This window comes from Fundulus heteroclitus, chromosome 8 (genome assembly GCF_011125445.2).
Source record: "Fundulus heteroclitus isolate FHET01 chromosome 8, MU-UCD_Fhet_4.1, whole genome shotgun sequence".
Classification (NCBI taxonomy): Eukaryota; Metazoa; Chordata; class Actinopteri; order Cyprinodontiformes; family Fundulidae; genus Fundulus; species Fundulus heteroclitus.
Genome location: NC_046368.1, coordinates 7,899,526 through 7,917,361, shown reverse-complemented (window position 1 = coordinate 7,917,361; position 17,836 = coordinate 7,899,526). Strand labels below are relative to the sequence as shown.

The following is a 17,836-nucleotide window of genomic DNA, read 5'->3' as shown; positions in this document are numbered from 1 at the left end:
CACCCCCCCTTTAAAGCATGAAAAGGAAGACGTTTTATTTGGTTGATGCTAACATCAGCAAGCGAGCTAATATTAACATGTTAGCTAAATGTACCGAACATTAGCTATGTTTTCATGGACGAAAGTAATCAGAATATAGGGCCAATCGGAATAAAAATGCGTTACTTAAACAAGCTAATCGGAATATTGTGAGCGACTTAAACTCAATCGGAATGAAATCGTAATCCGAATGAGAGGGGTGGTTTATGCCGAATGATAATCCGATCGACACGTATGTAAAAGCTTGTCAGGATAAAGTTATTCCAAATGTGGCAAACTGACCCGAGTGCGCCCGACGTTAACGTCGCATGTTTCTACGTTGTTTGGCGGTGGAAATTCGTCGAGAAGCAAAACTGTCACTACAACCTTTCTACTCGAAACATTAAAAGAGCTTAAAATTGTTATTTATTCAGTAACGACTCAACTGTAATTAGAACCTCGCGCAAGTCCAGACTGGGTGCTAGGATGACAAACAAACTCGTATAATGCTGCTTTGTTTGCTATTTTTGGTTGTTCAGCAAAGACTGACGTTCTTCTTCTGTGGTTTTCAGGGAAATTTATTGCTGCCCATGTCAGAGTGTTTCCGAATAAAGCCAGGTGCATATACACACACATTATGATCAGATTAATTCATTGTGTGCCCATATAAATATAAATGGTACAATGTGATTCTTTTTTGGTTTTTAACCCGAATACATTTTAATCTGATCGTGAAATTTTCTGCATGTAAACATAGCTAATGTTATCCTAGGAGCAACTTTTACAGTAAGATTTGCCAATACAATAACATTAGTTTTCTCTTCAACAATAACACATTAGCTTATATTAAATAATTATATCCACTGGTAATAGTAAATTATTAGAACAGAAGCTAAAATGTTATCAAATGTAGCAAACCGGTTAAAAATAGCATATTGGCAATATGGATCAGAAGATTATTTTCTTTTTGTTTATAACAGAGAAGGAACAACCCACAATCCCTTATATAAATTATCAACAAAAACACAGAGAAACTCAAATATTTGCTCATTCTACTTTGTAAACAGAAGAAAATCATTTTGCTTGGGCTGAAGCTAACTACATAGAAGAAAGGTTGGCTTCTGAAAGATATTAACGCTACTGAGAGCAAATCGGGTAAGGAGGCAATGGTATCCATAGTTACATTCATTTCTGAATGCTAATGCTTCATCAGTGACTGAAATCATGGTCTTTCTGTACCTGACCACATTCTCCACCTGCAGCAGAAAACGAGACCTAAAAATAGTCAGACGTGCTCTCTGTGATTTCAACTTCAAAGCTGATAAAACTGCAGGTCAATTTGAAATAGATCAAGCATGCCTTGTTTGAACGAACTGAAGGAAAACATCTCTTTTCTCTCTCTCTAAAAAAAAAAACAAGAATAAGGCAGCAAATTGGGTTGGCAAAGCTGCAGCTAAATGAACTACAAGACTCCTGGAACAATGTTCACCGCACAGAAAAGTTCAAAGTAGAGACGTTGGACCATAAAGCACAGCATGAAGTTTCAAACGAAGACAAAAAACAAAACTAAAATATCAACACAGACAACTTGTAGCAACTGCTAAGTAGTGTTTTGGTAGAGTGGTGATGACATTTGTTTTGCAGGCAGAGTATTCATCCATGCACCCATCCTGAAACCTCACCTCTTAATGTGTCCAATAAACACAGCACTATTCTGGCTGATAAACTTGCTGAATCACACTATTATCAAATCTTTTGCTGTTGCATTTATGATTTTCACATTTCCTTATCGTGCAACCAGCAAACTATGAGCAACTTCTATGAGCAAACCGTTTTATTTCTTTGTCATTCCATAATAGCGTCGTCAATCACCTGCCCTCCCATCACCACCCTCTGCAGTCTGCAACAAAAGCAGCACAGCGATCCCAACAGAGTGCGCTCCAAAAAAGGCAGACGTTTAAAACCGACGTGAGCTGCAGACATTGTTCAGTGCGGAGGAGAGATGAAAGCATTTTCTGGGGGGAAAAAAAATTAGCTCGCTGCTGCCTGTCATGTGACTTTATGCAGCAAATTACAGTAGCAGAGCTGACATTGTAGGGTTTACTCCAGCGTTGAGCAAGAATAAAAGTGATCTGGGGCCGAACGTGTCTGCAAGCTTTTAAATTCAGGCTCAAACAGCCAGTGAGAGAGACTCCAATCCTTTATTTACAGTAGTTCGCTTAAACAGTACAGAGAGAGATAAAAAGCTCACCTTTCCTGCTGCAGATGCTCCTTGGTCCACAGAGAAGCTACAGAGAAACACATAAAGAGCAGCATTTTATTTTATTTTATCACAAAGGGACACAAGAGTAAACACCACAGCAGTAAACCTACGCAAACTCTTATAAAATTGTTTTCTGTTCTGGTGCGCTCAACAAAAATAATATTTATTTATTTTTTATCAGCCTTTCCAAACAGAATAATATTTTTTTAATAATTTTTTTTTTTTTACTCTTTTATCCTTTAAAATTTGTTCAGATAAACTCAAGTTAAAATTAAAGTATATCAGAAACAAATGAGCTGTTTTATTCTAAAATTCTTCTTTTTTTCTGTAATTACACTTGAAAATATTTTAAATAAAATTACAAAATGGAATGTAGAAAAAACAGCTACAATTTCTATTTCACTACAGAAAATACTTTGCTCTTGTGATATTATTTTTATTTTCAAAATTTGTTATCCTAACGATTCAATATTATTTTTCACTTTTGAGCTTAGTTTCATATTTTATTTTATTGCAGCTTCAAAATGTGATGATGATGATTATCTTTGTAAGTGAATTAGTTCTATAATTTTAATTAATTAAAGTCAATTTCATGCATAGTTTCTGATCAAACTGATGAAATGAACTCAAAGTAAATGATGCAGGCATTGTATATGTAAAATAACATTTTATAACATATTAACTGTATTATTTACTATGAAATATCAACTACATTACGGGAATTCTGAAACATTTAGATTTCTGATTTACAAGATTCTGGGTTTCAATTAAACGTAATCAATTAAAACTCATAAAAATATACACACACACACACGGTAAGCATGTAATGAATCAATACAAGTTAAATCTTCGTAACAAAATGAGTGATGTAAATAAAACTTAGCGCTTTATTTCTACGTTACTGAGTACAACAGGGATGAGGAGTGAAGAAACCTGAGTTGAAAAGCTTGCAGAAAGAAGAAGATAAAAGCAAAAAAAAAACAACAAAAAAACAAAAGACAATTAGGATAACACATAATCTAAGATGCTCTCTCTTTGGGGGACTATTTCATGAAAAAGTAATAAACAGTCATTTATTTTGGGGCCGTGAAGATCTCTAACAATCTCAACGGGTAACCCATAAACATTGATTCGTCCAATTATTAGTGCTGAAAACTGGAGCATAATTTTTAGCTCCTTTTCATGTTTCCATTATTGGAATATTTTTACGACCTCGTTCATTTTCTGCAAGACGTTTGGCATCTATTCAGAGCCTGCTTATTCTGCTGAGAGTGTTTTTGAAATCAATTAGCTGTTTCTGATGTATCATTTTGCTTAAACTGTCAAGTAAAGAAGTACAAATACTTCGTTACTGTACTTAAGTACACGTTTTAGGTATCTATACTTTACTCCATTACTTATTTTTCCTTGTACTTCTTACTTCTACTCATTACATTTTCACACAAGTTTCTGTACTTTCTATTCCTTACATTTTTAAAACAAACGTTACTCGTTACTCCATCAGTTTAAAATTTATAAATATTTATTTCACGTAATGTGCGCCATCCAATGCAGATCGTTGGCGCCATCCACACCTAGTGAGAACTAGTGTAATTGGATGAGTCATATAACGCAAACACTCATTGGTTAGCTATTCTATAGCTATTCTCTTTCTTTCTATCTTTCTCTCTTTCTTTCTTTCTTTCTTTCTTTCTTTCTTTCTTTCTTTTCTGTCTTCTCTATCTCTCTCTCCCTCCACACACAAACTAGAATGTTTTTGCACCAAAGGGTATAGTTTACCTTAGGTATTTGATGGAACTCACACATTTATGTTCTGGCAGTTCTGCAGGCTTGAACCTCTGTTTGGAATTGAATTCCAATAAAGTTTGAGAGAGAACATGCTCCTTGAGGGACTTTGTCTTTGACTAATGGGTTAATGATTATGTTGTGTCTTGGGCCACATGTAGAACTAATCAATGTTTAAATTAAGCTTTCAATTCATATAGTGACATTTTTTTAAAGGTTACTTTATACTTTTATACTTTAAGTAGTTTTTGGAGCACATACTTTTTCACTTTTACTTGAGTAAAGAGGTCAAGTTGATACTTCAACTTTTACCAGAGTGTTTTTAAACTGCAGTCTCTATACTTCTACTTAAGTAACAAATGTGTGTACTTTTGACGTCACTGCTGACTGATTAGAGCTTTTAAACGTCCAGTCCGACAATCCCGCGTCTTCAAGGCGGGAAGCTCACCTCGCCACGCTGCTGTTGGCCGAGCTCTCCGCGATCTGCGAGCTGGCGATCCACTTGGTCTCGCCCACCACCGTCCTGGCGTGCGGCAGGCGCCCGACGTCCTTCACCGTCATCATGAGGTGGCGCGAGGACTTGAGGACGCGCACGGCCTCGTCGTGCGGGATGCTCAGGAAGCTGTGGCCGTTCACCTCCAGGATCTGGTCGCCGACCTGCGGGGAAGGAGTGGAGAAGAGAGGCGTGGTGGGAGGGGCTGAGCAAGGCGGCGAGGGCGGAGCGGGCAGAGACTGCGGCATGCACAGGTTCAGTGGTAAGAGGTCAGAGAGAGGTGGAGGTGTGTGAAAACATTTCATGAATCAGAGTCAGGCAGTTGCAGCAGCTCCAGCTGGGGCTCGGTTTGATCACTTAACAATATTAATTAGGATTAAAAGTGTGCTCTGCCCCCCCATCCACCCCCCGACTGGTTCAGGAACTCCTTCATATGCAACTGAAATGGCTTTCAGAGGTAATTTAACCTTGGATCAAAGCGTTAAGGCTGCAGAGAGAGTAATAACGCTCATACTAAAAAAACACCTTGAACTGCACCTTCAGTTTCCAGTAATGAGACTGTTCTGTTCTGTAGCTTCCTGTGAAGTGAAACAGGGACTCTTATCTGCGCTGAAGGAAAATGGCTCCTATGGTTCCTATATTAGGTAGAACTAATCTCAAAGTCTTTAGTCACAAATTGCATCCAGCGAGCAACGGGTGCGATTTCGCCAACGAAGGTAGTGGAAGGTCTCTGTAATTTCCTACATATCTCGATCTTTAAATGACAATTACTCCAAAGCAGTTAGTCAATGTAGCTTAAATCAAGTTAATATGCAAAAAAAGTAGATTTCCAGCTAACGTCTGAATCATAAAAGTATAAAAAAAAGAGAAAGAAAACGATGGCTTTAAGCCGATTAGGAATCCGTCTGAAAAGCTGTCAGTACCGTGGGTGGAGTGGAGAAAAACAACAACAGAGGAGTAAATATTTTACCAGCAGATTCTATTTAAAGTGTTTTATTAATGGGAATGTTTTGTAGATCAGGAGAAGACTTTTAAAAGTAACCCTTCAGGTAGAAACTTAGAGTTGGACGCAGTTATCGTCACAGAATTGCCATTGAGTTTAAGGTTGGCGGTGGCGAACGGCAGTTTTGTTAGCATCGAAAACTGCCGGGAACTGATGTTAACCTAGGGCTGGACGATAATTCAATAACAATATATATCGATTGATAGATGTATATCGATGATAGAAAAAAAAAGGGTTCATTAAAAGTTCAATACAATAAAAGTTTTCCTTCTTTATGCATCCTAGCCTATCATGTAGGTTAATATTAAAGTCATTACATCCTCCCAACCAATCACAATGCAGACCCAGGAACCAAGCCCCACCCCCTTCAACGAGTTCAGAGAGCACGCATTCTTTTTAATTTTTAAAAACTTGTAGTTTTGGTAAAAAGTTGGTTGAATAAAGGGTTTAGTTTGAATTCAGTGTGGTTGTGTTCTGTATCTAAACATATTCGCTAAACAACAGCATAAAATGGCCAGGGCTGCACTTAAAATATATGTTTTGAATTTGTTGATAATTATCGATCGATATGATTTCTATTTTATCAATATTCTTTTTTCTATATCGTCCAGCCCTCTGTTAGGTTAGTTTTTTCCGTGTTTTGCGCCATGACTCTTCAGGCCAAGTGGAGACTTTCACGTTACTGTGAGCCATGCCAAGCAAGTCGTCGCCTCTAGTCTTTGTGAATACTTTCTGTAACCTCATGCTCACATTTTAACAACGATTTGTCAACGCTGATGATGACTAAAAAGGTTTAAACCAAACTAACTCATTTTTATTTGATTTGATCTAATGGAATTAGAGTTTTTTTAAGCCTCATTCCATTAAAATGTGTGACAGCAAATGAAATATGACAGGAAATATTCAACCAAGGTTAAATTGACAACAAGTCAAGCTGATTTATATCACATTGTGAGATTTTAATTTACAGTTAAAATTACAATGAGCTTGCCTGTGATTGGATGAAACTAAGGTCCATTGTAAACGTTTTCAGACAGAAACTGTGGTGTTTGCACTGTTCTGGTTGTTTGAGTACAAAAATTTTTTATTGGAAATGCTTGTAAAGCAATGATGTTTTAACATCTGTACCACAAAATCCTGAGATTAACCAGTGGGAATGGCAGCTTGGAAAGGGTTAATTCACAGCTTCTTTTGGGGGTGTCTAAGGTAAATTTCCATATTAAAACTTTGATACTCAGATTAATTCAGTTTAAAATCCTGAGTCAATGGTATCAATGGTAAAATGGTCCTTTTTTTGATTTTCAATGACCCTGAAACTCTAAAAACCCAAATAGTGATGACAAAAACATTGATCTCAAGTTGTAATGTGACATTTAAACATAAATTAATGAAGACTAGCAATTAAATTTTTAGAAATTTTGATTTTTAACCATTTAGAGAATAGCATAAGTAATTATGTCTGGAATCTCAAGCACCATTCCATAATTAATTTGACCTTTTCCGTACTAATCCAAACCTGTAAAAATATAATTAGATAATTCCCCATGTATTTGAAAACTGTGCAGAAATGCTACATGCAAATAACCCTGCTTTCCTTGCTTTATGACCGCAGCTCAATGTTAGGGTCGGTTTAAAAGGAAAGCTTTTGTATATTTATCTTCAAACACATTTTAAACCGTTCCTCTCACCCGACAAGATGTTCAGATTAGAAACGATGTGAACTCGCCTGCAAATATTCCCCCGTCATCCCAGTTTTAGTGAGAATTCCTGATTTAAAAAAAAAAAAAAAAGCAGCATCTCTAAAAGAACACCAGAAACACATTACCGACAGCTTATTTGGTTTTCAGTAAATAAACACCCGCAAACTGAACCTCCTGCTCCCTTTTTGTTCTCTGGCTGTAGATGTGGTGGAGTGAGAGAAGCGGAGATTCTGCATTGCTGCTCAGTCTGATCGGAGCGCGGCGTGCATGCACGGGTTGCAGGAAGAGAGGCAATTGCATTTGTCACTAAAATATTCAGCGGTCGAATGAGCCCGTGATATAAATTCATATTTTGGGACCACAAAAACACCCTGAGCTGGAGGAGGGGAACGAGCTGCTTTGGTTGTAAATAAGGCCTGCTGTCGCCGTCAGGGTTGAGAGGCATCAGACGAGCCAACTCGCCTGTTTCCTCAGCAAAATCCAAACTTGTACAACACAGCACAAGAAATACACCAGTTCCTACTACAAATATGTCATTGCTCAGGCTTATTTAGAGAGGCAATCAATTACCATCAGTGTTTGCTGCATAAAGGAAAAAACACAAAGTTGTGCTTCTGAATTCAAGCTGGTGAAGAAAAGCGCTTTGACTTTGTTTACAAGCCGTTTAGTCAAGCTGCTTTCAGTTAAAGATGACATAAAAATATGTTATAAATCTGCTTAATCCCACATATTTACTGTCCAGTTCTGGATATACATTTTAAAATTAAAAGCAGAAGATATGCAAATAACTCATCCTCTGCTTTTGCTGGGCTACATGGTAAACGCTCTGCTTGGAGACGTTTCCAAAAAAAATAAAAAATACCTCGTAAAGTCTTCAGATATCAAGGCTCCAGGGTGCATCAGCTGCCAGTTTGTCACGCATCATAAAAACATGTTAAGTAAAACTACAGTGAAGCTCAAAGTCATTCAGTAGTTATTAAATTTGCACATCTTTCTCCTGACTTGAGGTGGGCCAGGTTCTCTTTTAAAGGCCTCTAAAATATCAGGACATTTTATAGAGGACTCTGTTTGAGAACTGAAAACGGGTCGTTGCTGGAACTTTCAGGAGGATAATGGACCAGAACATGTCAAATCGACACAGAAATGAATCATCAGACACAAAATCATCTGTCTTCCACTATCATCTCACTACTCAAACCCCAACTCGACAAAAAAAACCCGGGAGTGAGCCCTGGAGAGGACTCAAACTGAGGGTTGGATTTGTGGAAGATTACGCGACAGCAATGAGGGATACATCTATTTTAAGGCGTTTAACACATCGTCATCAGCTGTGATGTGAGTCAGACCAGACCGCCTCACCGTCGGCGCAGAAGCCTTAATGCTCTCCGGTTATGAACGGAGAAAAATCCTCAAACCAGAGTGAAAAGTGCTTGCAGACACCTGCACAACAACTCCTTAGAGCCCAGCAGATGCTTGTGGAAAAGCACTCGGCAGCAGGCTGTGGTGCGGGCGGCAGATTTCGGTGACCGTCCTGATAAACCGCAGCTGCTTCCCAGCAGGACCGCGCGGGAGGACACGCTGACATGTCGCAGTGAGGAGAAGAACAGGTGTAAATAATTCAATTATTAATTCAGTTTCTGCTTTTGCAGCCTGCTGGCTGGACGAGATATTGTCCTCGCTTCCAGGGAGGCTTGCTAAGAGAGTCCTCTACATCGAGAGCTTAAAACGGGACTGCGATGGTAAAAGTCTATTATCTGGCATGCTGATAGGGGGGGGTTATATGCTCCAGGGCCTGGAGTCAAACTAAGGGCGCCCCTTTTTACAGCAAAGGTAAAAACCCGGGTACAGCCAACTTTAATTCAAAGCTTTTACATGTACAGGGACAATAAGGAGGAAATCTTCTTTTCCCAACGAGGACGATGTAATGCGGAGGAGGATTAGTGGCTTACAGGAAGCTGTGGGATTTTAGCATCACAAACCGCTTCCTTTCTTACTGCCTCAGACATGTCAGCTAAAAAAATAATGCCTATGTAGCTTGAAACAGAAACGGATTACCAGAAAAACTAATTCATGTTAAGTTTTGAAGATTAGGAATTGAATTCAATTTAGAGTCAAATACCAGATGTGGCTGAAAATGTGAAGAAGAAAAAAACATCGACAGGGTTGAACAATTTGACGATGAAGTCGGCATGGACCAGTTACCTCTACCAACGTTTTTAAAAAAGCTAAGGTTTTAATTAAATAGCAACGTACATCAATTCATTGTATGTAAATGGCTGGCAGAGAAAGCACCAGTTTTTCCAGGCTGTAGCAAGTTTAATTGAAGCGCTGACCTTCCCCCACCTGTTGCTGCACACTGCCAGCTATCTCAAAGAACTAAAGATACTAAATTATTCCCTTGCTTACAAGAAAGACATATTTGGCTGTTTGGAAAAAAAAGTCCTGGTGTAAAGTTTAATGTTGTGGAAATTAAAGGCGCACCAGAGAGCACTTTAATGGTGACACTATTTAAAAGCGTTAGCAGTCTTCTAGCTTCATGCATCTTAGACTGTTTTCACACCAGAGGAGTTAAGCCATGGTCAAGACAAACTCTGGTTTGATTCCCTCCCTCGTTGTAGTTTGTCTGATGGGAATACAGCAATCTCACTATAGGGTGTGTAACAAAACATATAAAAAAAACGTCAAACAACACCAGTGGAACTAATTGATAATGCAGCATGGATCTCCCTAATTGATAATGATGTAAAAAAGTAAAACCTTTTCCTTTTTAAAAATAGAGCAAAGACACTTTTCAAAAGAAAATGCTTACTTCCCGCTGCCTGCACAACTTCTAATTAATATAACATGCTAATATACGGCCTGACAACCCAAACCCTATTGTAAGCTATCGTAGCTAACATGCTAATGCTAATTAGCACATTGGACATAGATTTAAAAATGCACGATTTGTATGGACCTTTCCCCTGAAAGATGAACATGGAGTAATTTAGGAGAAACTAATATTAGAACTGACAATTAAACGTAAAGTTCATATCAGGAGCTTAGCGGCGTAAAATGTGAGTTGATATTTTTGATCAAAATAACTTTTTTTAATTTAATATTACTTGTGACAACCTGTTATATTTATTTTTAAAATTGTTTATAATGTGTGTATTCCCCCTTTATTTCCCATTTGGCTATTTAAAAAAAAAGTTAATTATAGCTTGAAAACATCCTTTGAGGTGGAAATACTTTCTTGTTGCATTTGCATGATCAACGTAATCTGTATGCATCCTGAGCCGGAAATTGTCGAAGCACACATTTTTTTATTTAATCTGTTATTCTTTATTTTATTGGAGATGTCTATTTCGAGCTGGGGTTGGCATACTGGTTGCCCCCCATCTCGGTGCCTGCACGTTGGGGTTTTCCCCGATGAACGAGAGGGTGGCCTCCCTCCGCATTCGTGTGGGGGGACGGGTTCTGACTGTTGTTTGCGCTTATGCGCCAAACAGCAGTTCAGATTACCCACCCTTTTTGGAGTCCTTGGAAGGGGTACTGGAGAGTGCCCCTCCTGGGGACTCCCTCGTTTTGCTGGGGGACTTCAACGCTCACGTGGGCAATGACAGTGGGACCTGAAGGGGCATGGTTGGGAGGAATGGCCCACCTGATCTGAACTCGAGTGGTGTTTTGTTGTTGGACTTCTGTGCTCGTCATGGATTGTCCATCACAAACACCATGTTCAAGCATAAGGTTGTCCATATGTGCTCTTGGCACCAGGACACCCTAGGTCGCAGTTCAATGATCGACTTTGTTGTCGTTTCATCTGACCTGCGGCCGTATGTCTTGGACACTCGGGTGAAGAGAGGGGCGGAGCTCTCCACCGACCACTACCTGGTGGTGAGTTGGCTCCGATGGCGGGGGAGGAAGCCGGTCCGACCGGGCAGGCCCAAACGTACTGTGAGGGTTTGCTGGGAACGTCTGGCAGAGTCCCCTGTGAGGCGGAGCTTTAAGTCCCACCTCCGGGAGAACTTTAAACACGTCCCGAGGGAGGCGGGGGACATTGAGTCTGAATGGACCATGTTCCACGCCTCTATTGTTGAGGCGGCTAGTTGGAGCTGTGGCCGCAAGGTTGTCGGTGCATGTCGCGGCGGCAACCCTCGAACCCGCTGGTGGACACCAGCGGTGAGGGAAGCCGTCAAGCTGAAGAAGGAGTCCTACCGGGCTTTTTTGGCCTGTGGGACTCCGGAAGCAGCTGATGTGTACCGGCAGTCGAAGCGGCAGGCGGCTCGGCTGGTCGCCGAGGCAAAAACTCGGGCGTGGGAAGAGTTCGGAGAGGCCATGGAGAAAGACTTCCGTACGGCTTCGAAGCGATTCTGGTCCACTATCCGGCGTCTCAGGAGGGGGAAGCAGTGCAGTACCAACACTGTTTACAGTGGGGGTGGTGTGCTGCTGACCTCGACTCGGGACGTCGTGCGTCGGTGGGCGGAATACTTCGAAGACCTCCTTAATCCCACCAACACGTCTTCCATTGAGGAAGCAGAGCCTGAGGACTCTGGGTCGGGTTCTCCCATCTCTGGGGCTGAGGTTGCCGAGGTTGTTAAAAAGCTCCTCGGTGGCAAGGCCCCGGGGGTGGATGAGATTCGCCCTGAGTACCTTAAGGCTCTGGATGTTGTGGGGCTGTGTTGGTTAACGCGGCTCTGCAACATTGCGTGGACATCGGGGGCAGTTCCTCTGGATTGGCAGACTGGGGTGGTGGTCCCCCTATTTAAAAAGGGGGACCGGAGGGTGTGTTCCAACTACAGGGGAATAACACTCTTAAGCCTCCCTGGTAAGGTCTATTCAGGGGTTCTGGAAAGGAGGGTCCGTCGGATAGTCGAATCTCGGATTCAGGAAGAGCAGTGTGGTTTTCGTCCTGGCCGTGGAACACTGGACCAGCTCTATACCCTCAGCAGGATTCTTGAGGGGGCATGGGAGTTTGCCCAACCAGTCTACATGTGTTTTGTGGATCTGGAGAAGGCATTCGACCGTGTCCCCCGGGGGATCCTGTGGGGGGTACTCCGGGAGTATGGAGTACCGGACCCTTTAATAAGGGCTGTCAGGTCTCTGTACGACCGGTGTCAGAGTCTGGTCCGCATTGCCGGCAGTAAGTCGGACTCGTTTCCGGTGAGAGTTGGACTCCGCCAAGGTTGCCCTTTGTCACCGATTCTGTTCATAACTTTTATGGACAGAATTTCTAGGCGCAGCCAAGGTGTTGAGGGGATCCGTTTTGGTGGCCTTAGGATTGCGTCTCTGCTATTCGCGGATGACGTGGTCCTATTGGCTTCATCAGGACGTGATCTACAGCTCTCACTGGAGCGGTTCGCAGCCGAGTGCGAAGCAGCCGGGATGAAGATCAGTGCCTCCAAATCCGAGACCATGGTCTTGAACCGGAAAAGGGTAGAGTGCCTTCTCCGGGTTGGGGAGGATGTGCTGCCCCTAGTGGAGGAGTTCAAGTATCTTGGGGTCTTGTTCACGAATGAGGGGAGGATGGAGCGGGAGATCGACAGGCGGATTGGTGCAGCGTCTGCTGTGAAGCGGGCGCTGTACCGATCCGTTGTGGTGAAGAGAGAGCTGAGCCAAAAGGCGAAGCTCTCGATTTACCGGTCGATCTACGTTCCTACCCTCATCTATGGTCACGAGCTTTGGGTCGTGACCGAAAGAACGAGATCCCGGATACAAGCGGCTGAAATGAGTTTTCTCCGTAGTGTGTCTGGGCTCTCCCTTAGAGATAGGGTGAGGAGCTCAGTCATCCGGGGAGGACTCAGAGTAGAGCCGCTGCTCCTCCACGTCGAGAGGAGCCAGTTGAGGTGGCTCGGGCATCTGGTCAGGATGCCTCCTGGACGCCTCCCTGGTGAGGTGTTCCGGGCACGTCCCACCGGGAGGAGGCCCAGGGGAAGACCCAGGACACGCTGGAGGGACTATGTCTCCCGGCTGGCCTGGGAACGCCTTGGGATTCCTCCTGAGGAGCTGGCCCAAGTGGCTGGGGAGAGGGACGTCTGGGCCTCCCTACTGAAGCTGCTACCCCCGCGACCCGACCCCGGATAAGCGGAAGAAGACGGACGGACGGACGGATGTCTATTTCATTAAATGATTAAAGGATCAGCAAAAAGTTATGAATGAAAATCAACTAATTCACCGCTGGGTTATGCATTGATTTTTCCCAACTCAATGAGCAATAATCACGATGATGCTCCTGACCAACAAAAATCACACAACTTTATTATTTTTAATTCTCAATATTTTATCTGTAATTTTCAGAGACATGAGGGGAAAAAAAAGATGAAAATGTACAAGACTATTGGAAATGTTGATTCTCTTTGCTTTACTTTCTTTTCAGTCTCCTTGAGCCCTGTGGGGTTAAAATCACTAATGCAATTATATTATAATTAACTTAATCAACCTTCTCCTATTAATTGATCACTGACCTTTTTAAATTATAGGTTTTGAAAAGTGATTGTATGACTAAATAATTAGTGTTTCTGCATTAAAGTATTACATGTTGCCGTGGCAGAGCAGATTATCCGTATTCAGTCATGTCCAACCTCCTGATAGTTCAGGCTTTTCCCTTTGAAAGGACAAATAAAACATGCTTTGATTAATCATGCCAGCTTATTTGCACCTGCTGTATTTTGTAAATGAGCACAACTGTAATTCTGACTCTAATTACACGCTGTTTTAGTTTTATAACCGTCATTAAAACCACTCCATTAAGTACAGGGGAACAAATTAGATAACGCCAATTCGCCGTATTAATCTTCCAGTAAATGTCTTCATTGTGAAAATGGCTCAGGATATTACGCTGACTCACATTCATTTCCTGAGGACTTATGCTCACCTCAACCCTAAATATCACCTTCTTTGCGCTCAGATCAATCTCAATCCGGAAGTCACCTAACCTTTATTTTTGTTCTTTAATTTTAAATTGAAGGAATATCGTCACGCTGTGCTCGTGTAGGGAATTTAGGTTCAAACAGACCCGTGTGGATGAAGGTGAGTCAGTGGCTGCTGCCGTCATTTATAGCTGCTGCCGCTGATTTTTCCTTTTCTGCTCCTTCTCTCTCGTCTCATTAATCTGCCGCTGCATGCTCCCCTCCTCCTCCGCATTCTCCTCTTCCTCGTACTTCTTTATGAGAGCAGACGGGGCCCTGCCCTGACTTATAAACACTTCATTTTTTTGCGATCAATTCCCGTGTTAACACCTGAAGGAGGAGCGGCTGCACTCTTGCATTGTGGGCAATTAAACGACAAGCGCCGGCGCCCGTTGTTTACGCTTCAACTCCGACTCAATGTCACCATTTAATAACAACGCGTTCTTCAGGAAAGAGAGGGAAAGAAATCAGGGGGGCAGATTCTGATTGATTGCAGGGCGATGCTACACGGGGCTCGGCAGCAACTTTTCCCGTTCTAGTAACGACTGTCTCTTTAAAAACAAACAAATCACTAAGAGTAATAGTCCGAGATGAAGTAGCGTCTTGGCTGACAAGAACTACATTGCTATGTTTGTGTTTCAAACTGAGGAAGTGTTCCAGTGCAGCTACCGAATTAATTTGAACTATTACATTTTGAAAAGTCTTTCAATGCCAAATGACACGTTGAAAGAAAACTAGATTACTAAAGGCTGGTTCACACAGCAGAGTTTCTAGCTCGATCTCCCCTTTCCGAGACACACGGATTATCGGCGTGTCTCTTAAGAGACATTCATGTCGTGTGTTAGGAGTGATCTGGTCCACTCGGTAGAACGTCGGGAGTAGCCTCGTGAGACCATCCTGATCTCGCGAGCTTTCAAGGTTTCACTCGCAGATCAGTCTGGCTACTCTCCGTTAAAGAAAATTTGGAGCCGTTCACCAAACGAACGTCCAATCAGCGTTGGCTTTTAGGTGGGTTGAGGTGTGACGCAACGAGAAGCGAGACAGTTCAGTCTGAAGGACATGGCGGCTTCAGTCGATGAAACTAGCGTTAGCGTGGCTATCGAGCAAGTTTTATCGGAATTACAGAGTATTTCTTCACTGAAAGAAGAGCAAAACACTGCTCTGGAGGCTTTTCTCAGAGGAAAAGATGTTTTTGCTCTTCTCCCGACTGGTTTCGGCAAGAGCTTGTGGTTGTGTTTTCGTCGTCGCTGTTAGTACGTCATATGCTTCGTTGATCTGATTGGTTCATTTGGCCCGTCTATCACCAACATAGGCCAATCAGCTAACCAGTATTTTCGCCCCTTCCCAAAATTACTTCAACGGAAGGTTTGCAGATGGATATGCGGAGCAAATCTATCTGGCAGAGTCAGGTTATGTCGGGACCGCTCCGACCTCAAAACGGCGATATTCAACATGTCGGATTGTCTTGCCTCGATATCCCAGCGCGTGTGTGGTGTCCCCTGAGGACAAACGAGCACGCAGCCCGTTGACTGTCACATGTCGTCAATCGGGAAGCGAGGTGAAAATAGAGAAAATAAACTTGCCTCTATTTCATAGTGGAACAAGCGTAGAGAGGCCCGGTCGTGCTGTCGCCCCTTCTTTAACCAGCAAATTTTCTTTTTTTTGTTTTTTCTCTGTTAAAATGAGTCCACAAACTATTGCCATTGCTCTCCCTGGTCGTACATCTATTTACTCTGAACTCACGTTTGATCTTGAGAGGATTCACTCCAACGCTCTATTTGCTAAAACCAGAGGCCACAGAGACGGTTTCTTCCCAGGTTGTCACTTTGATGAACGCTCAACAGTACCCAGATCCATACCATTCATATTTGCACCAATCCAACCTTGTCTTCCTCTTTTGTAAAAACAAAATGTGCATAGACATATTTACAAAAATATTTTTACTTCCCTTTTTATATAGTTGTATTTAAAACATCTTCATTGAGAGTAAATCGGAACCAACGTCCATTTCCCTGCTTGCGCGCACAAATTTGCCGAATAAATTTCACAGCCACATTACAAAAGTGCATTTTAACCTTTCAAGCGACACAAGAAATTATTAATTAATAGAAAAGTGAGACTTCCAGCTGCTTCCATTCACTAATACTTTCTTTTACACACAGTTCTCTAACATGAAGAATCGAGCTGACTATGCACATCATAGTAGAGATGCTGGTCAGAACTGGAGCTGAAATTACGACATGCTCCCAGAAGATTCAGTTTTTAATTAGAAATTTGATCATGTGTGTTCATTCATCATTGTGAGGAGTTACCTGACCCGAACATGACTAAAAATCTGCTACACAGCTATACAACCCAATTATATTATTATTTTTCTTTTTAAAATGATTAATCCATGTTTAATTTGTTTCATTTCCAAAAACCTCACAGTTTTAATATAAGTAACTGGATATAAAAAATTTAAAAGTTTGTCTGAAAAAGTCCCTTAATGTGATATTTGTTGTCAATCAGTGCTATAAAAACGACTCATATTAAAACATTTCACATTTACAATCCTTAAAACCCTTTAAATCTGTGGAAATGTGGTTAAATTCAAAACAATGTATACATTGTCCCCACCCAACTGAGCAGGACACAACTTTAAATGACTTTAAATATTTGCAGTTTGGACTTCTTATGTCAGAAAGAGTTGAGGTCAGACCTGCTCATTTATCAGAGACCTCGATAGTTCTTTTGTTTTGAATTTTTTTTTTTTTTAAATAGACAAAGCACAAGACTTTTTTGCTTCCTCTCAGTGCTGCATTACTAAATATGATCTGTGTAAAAGAAATACACATTTTAAAGTCACCCTGTGCGCCTTACTGTAAAATTTAGTCCATAAAAAAACGGTTGCAAATTGTGACTAAATGCTCTCAGGCTGGAGCTTTAATTAATATCAGAGCAATTAAAGCCAGTTGTATTGCTTCACGCCACAGAGCAGCAGCATCTTTGTATTACAGCACATTAACCAGCTGGCAGTTTAATCTACAAGCTCCACAGCACATTCTCCCATAAAACAAATGGGTAAAGTTATATAGCCTATTGTAAAATTTAAAGAATGACAAAAAAAAACAGCATTAAAGGGAATTAACCCAGGAAACATCTGAATCCAGGTTTCATTTCCTCTCAATTCTGCTGCCTGACAATGAAGCTGTTTGGTCCCATTCGATGACAAATTGAAATGTAAATTAAAGTGCCCCACTTGGCGAGAGGTAAGAGATGAATCAGCTGACAATAATTGCTGTCAACAAACTGGGTCCCAGCTCCTCCCTCAGCTCCTTATTCTCTCACCTGTTCTGAGCTAACGCTGTGATCACAGAACCAGAAATCATCAAATGAGGCCTCTTCCTTTAATGAGCAAAATCTTTGAAGATAGAGAAGCTACGCAACACTGATCGTGACATCTATATCATATTTCAAGGACGGTCGTTCTTGATACTTAGGTATAAATGGCCTTGGACTTCTCTTACGCAACTAAGAAGTATTTAAAAAGTATTCACACCCTTTACATTTTTCCATTTTTGCAGGTTTTCTCTCTTGTGATAAAACCTGTTTGAGGCTGCAGAAGACTTGGCACCGGGTTGGAGGTTCACCAATAACCCTAAACATAAAGCCAGAGCTACAATGATTTAGATCAAGGAACATTCA

The 17,836-nt window shown here is 41.5% G+C and overlaps 1 protein-coding gene across 4 annotated transcripts in view; it reads right to left on the bottom strand.

Moving 5' to 3' along the window:
• Positions 1–17,836, bottom strand: part of whrna (whirlin a) — a 185,378-nt gene that overhangs the window by 43,717 nt on the left and 123,825 nt on the right. For 3 of the 4 annotated variants that reach the window (XM_021317332.2, XM_036140049.1, XM_012864207.3), the window contains exons 4-5: positions 4,515–4,723; positions 2,270–2,306 (exon numbers count right to left, since the gene is read on the bottom strand). In XM_021317332.2, coding sequence (XP_021173007.2) covers positions 2,270–2,306; positions 4,515–4,723 — 246 coding nt within the window. Of the gene's footprint in view, positions 1–2,269; positions 2,307–4,514; positions 4,799–17,836 lie in introns of all 4 variants that reach the window. The other variant, XM_036140048.1, reaches the window with a different exon arrangement.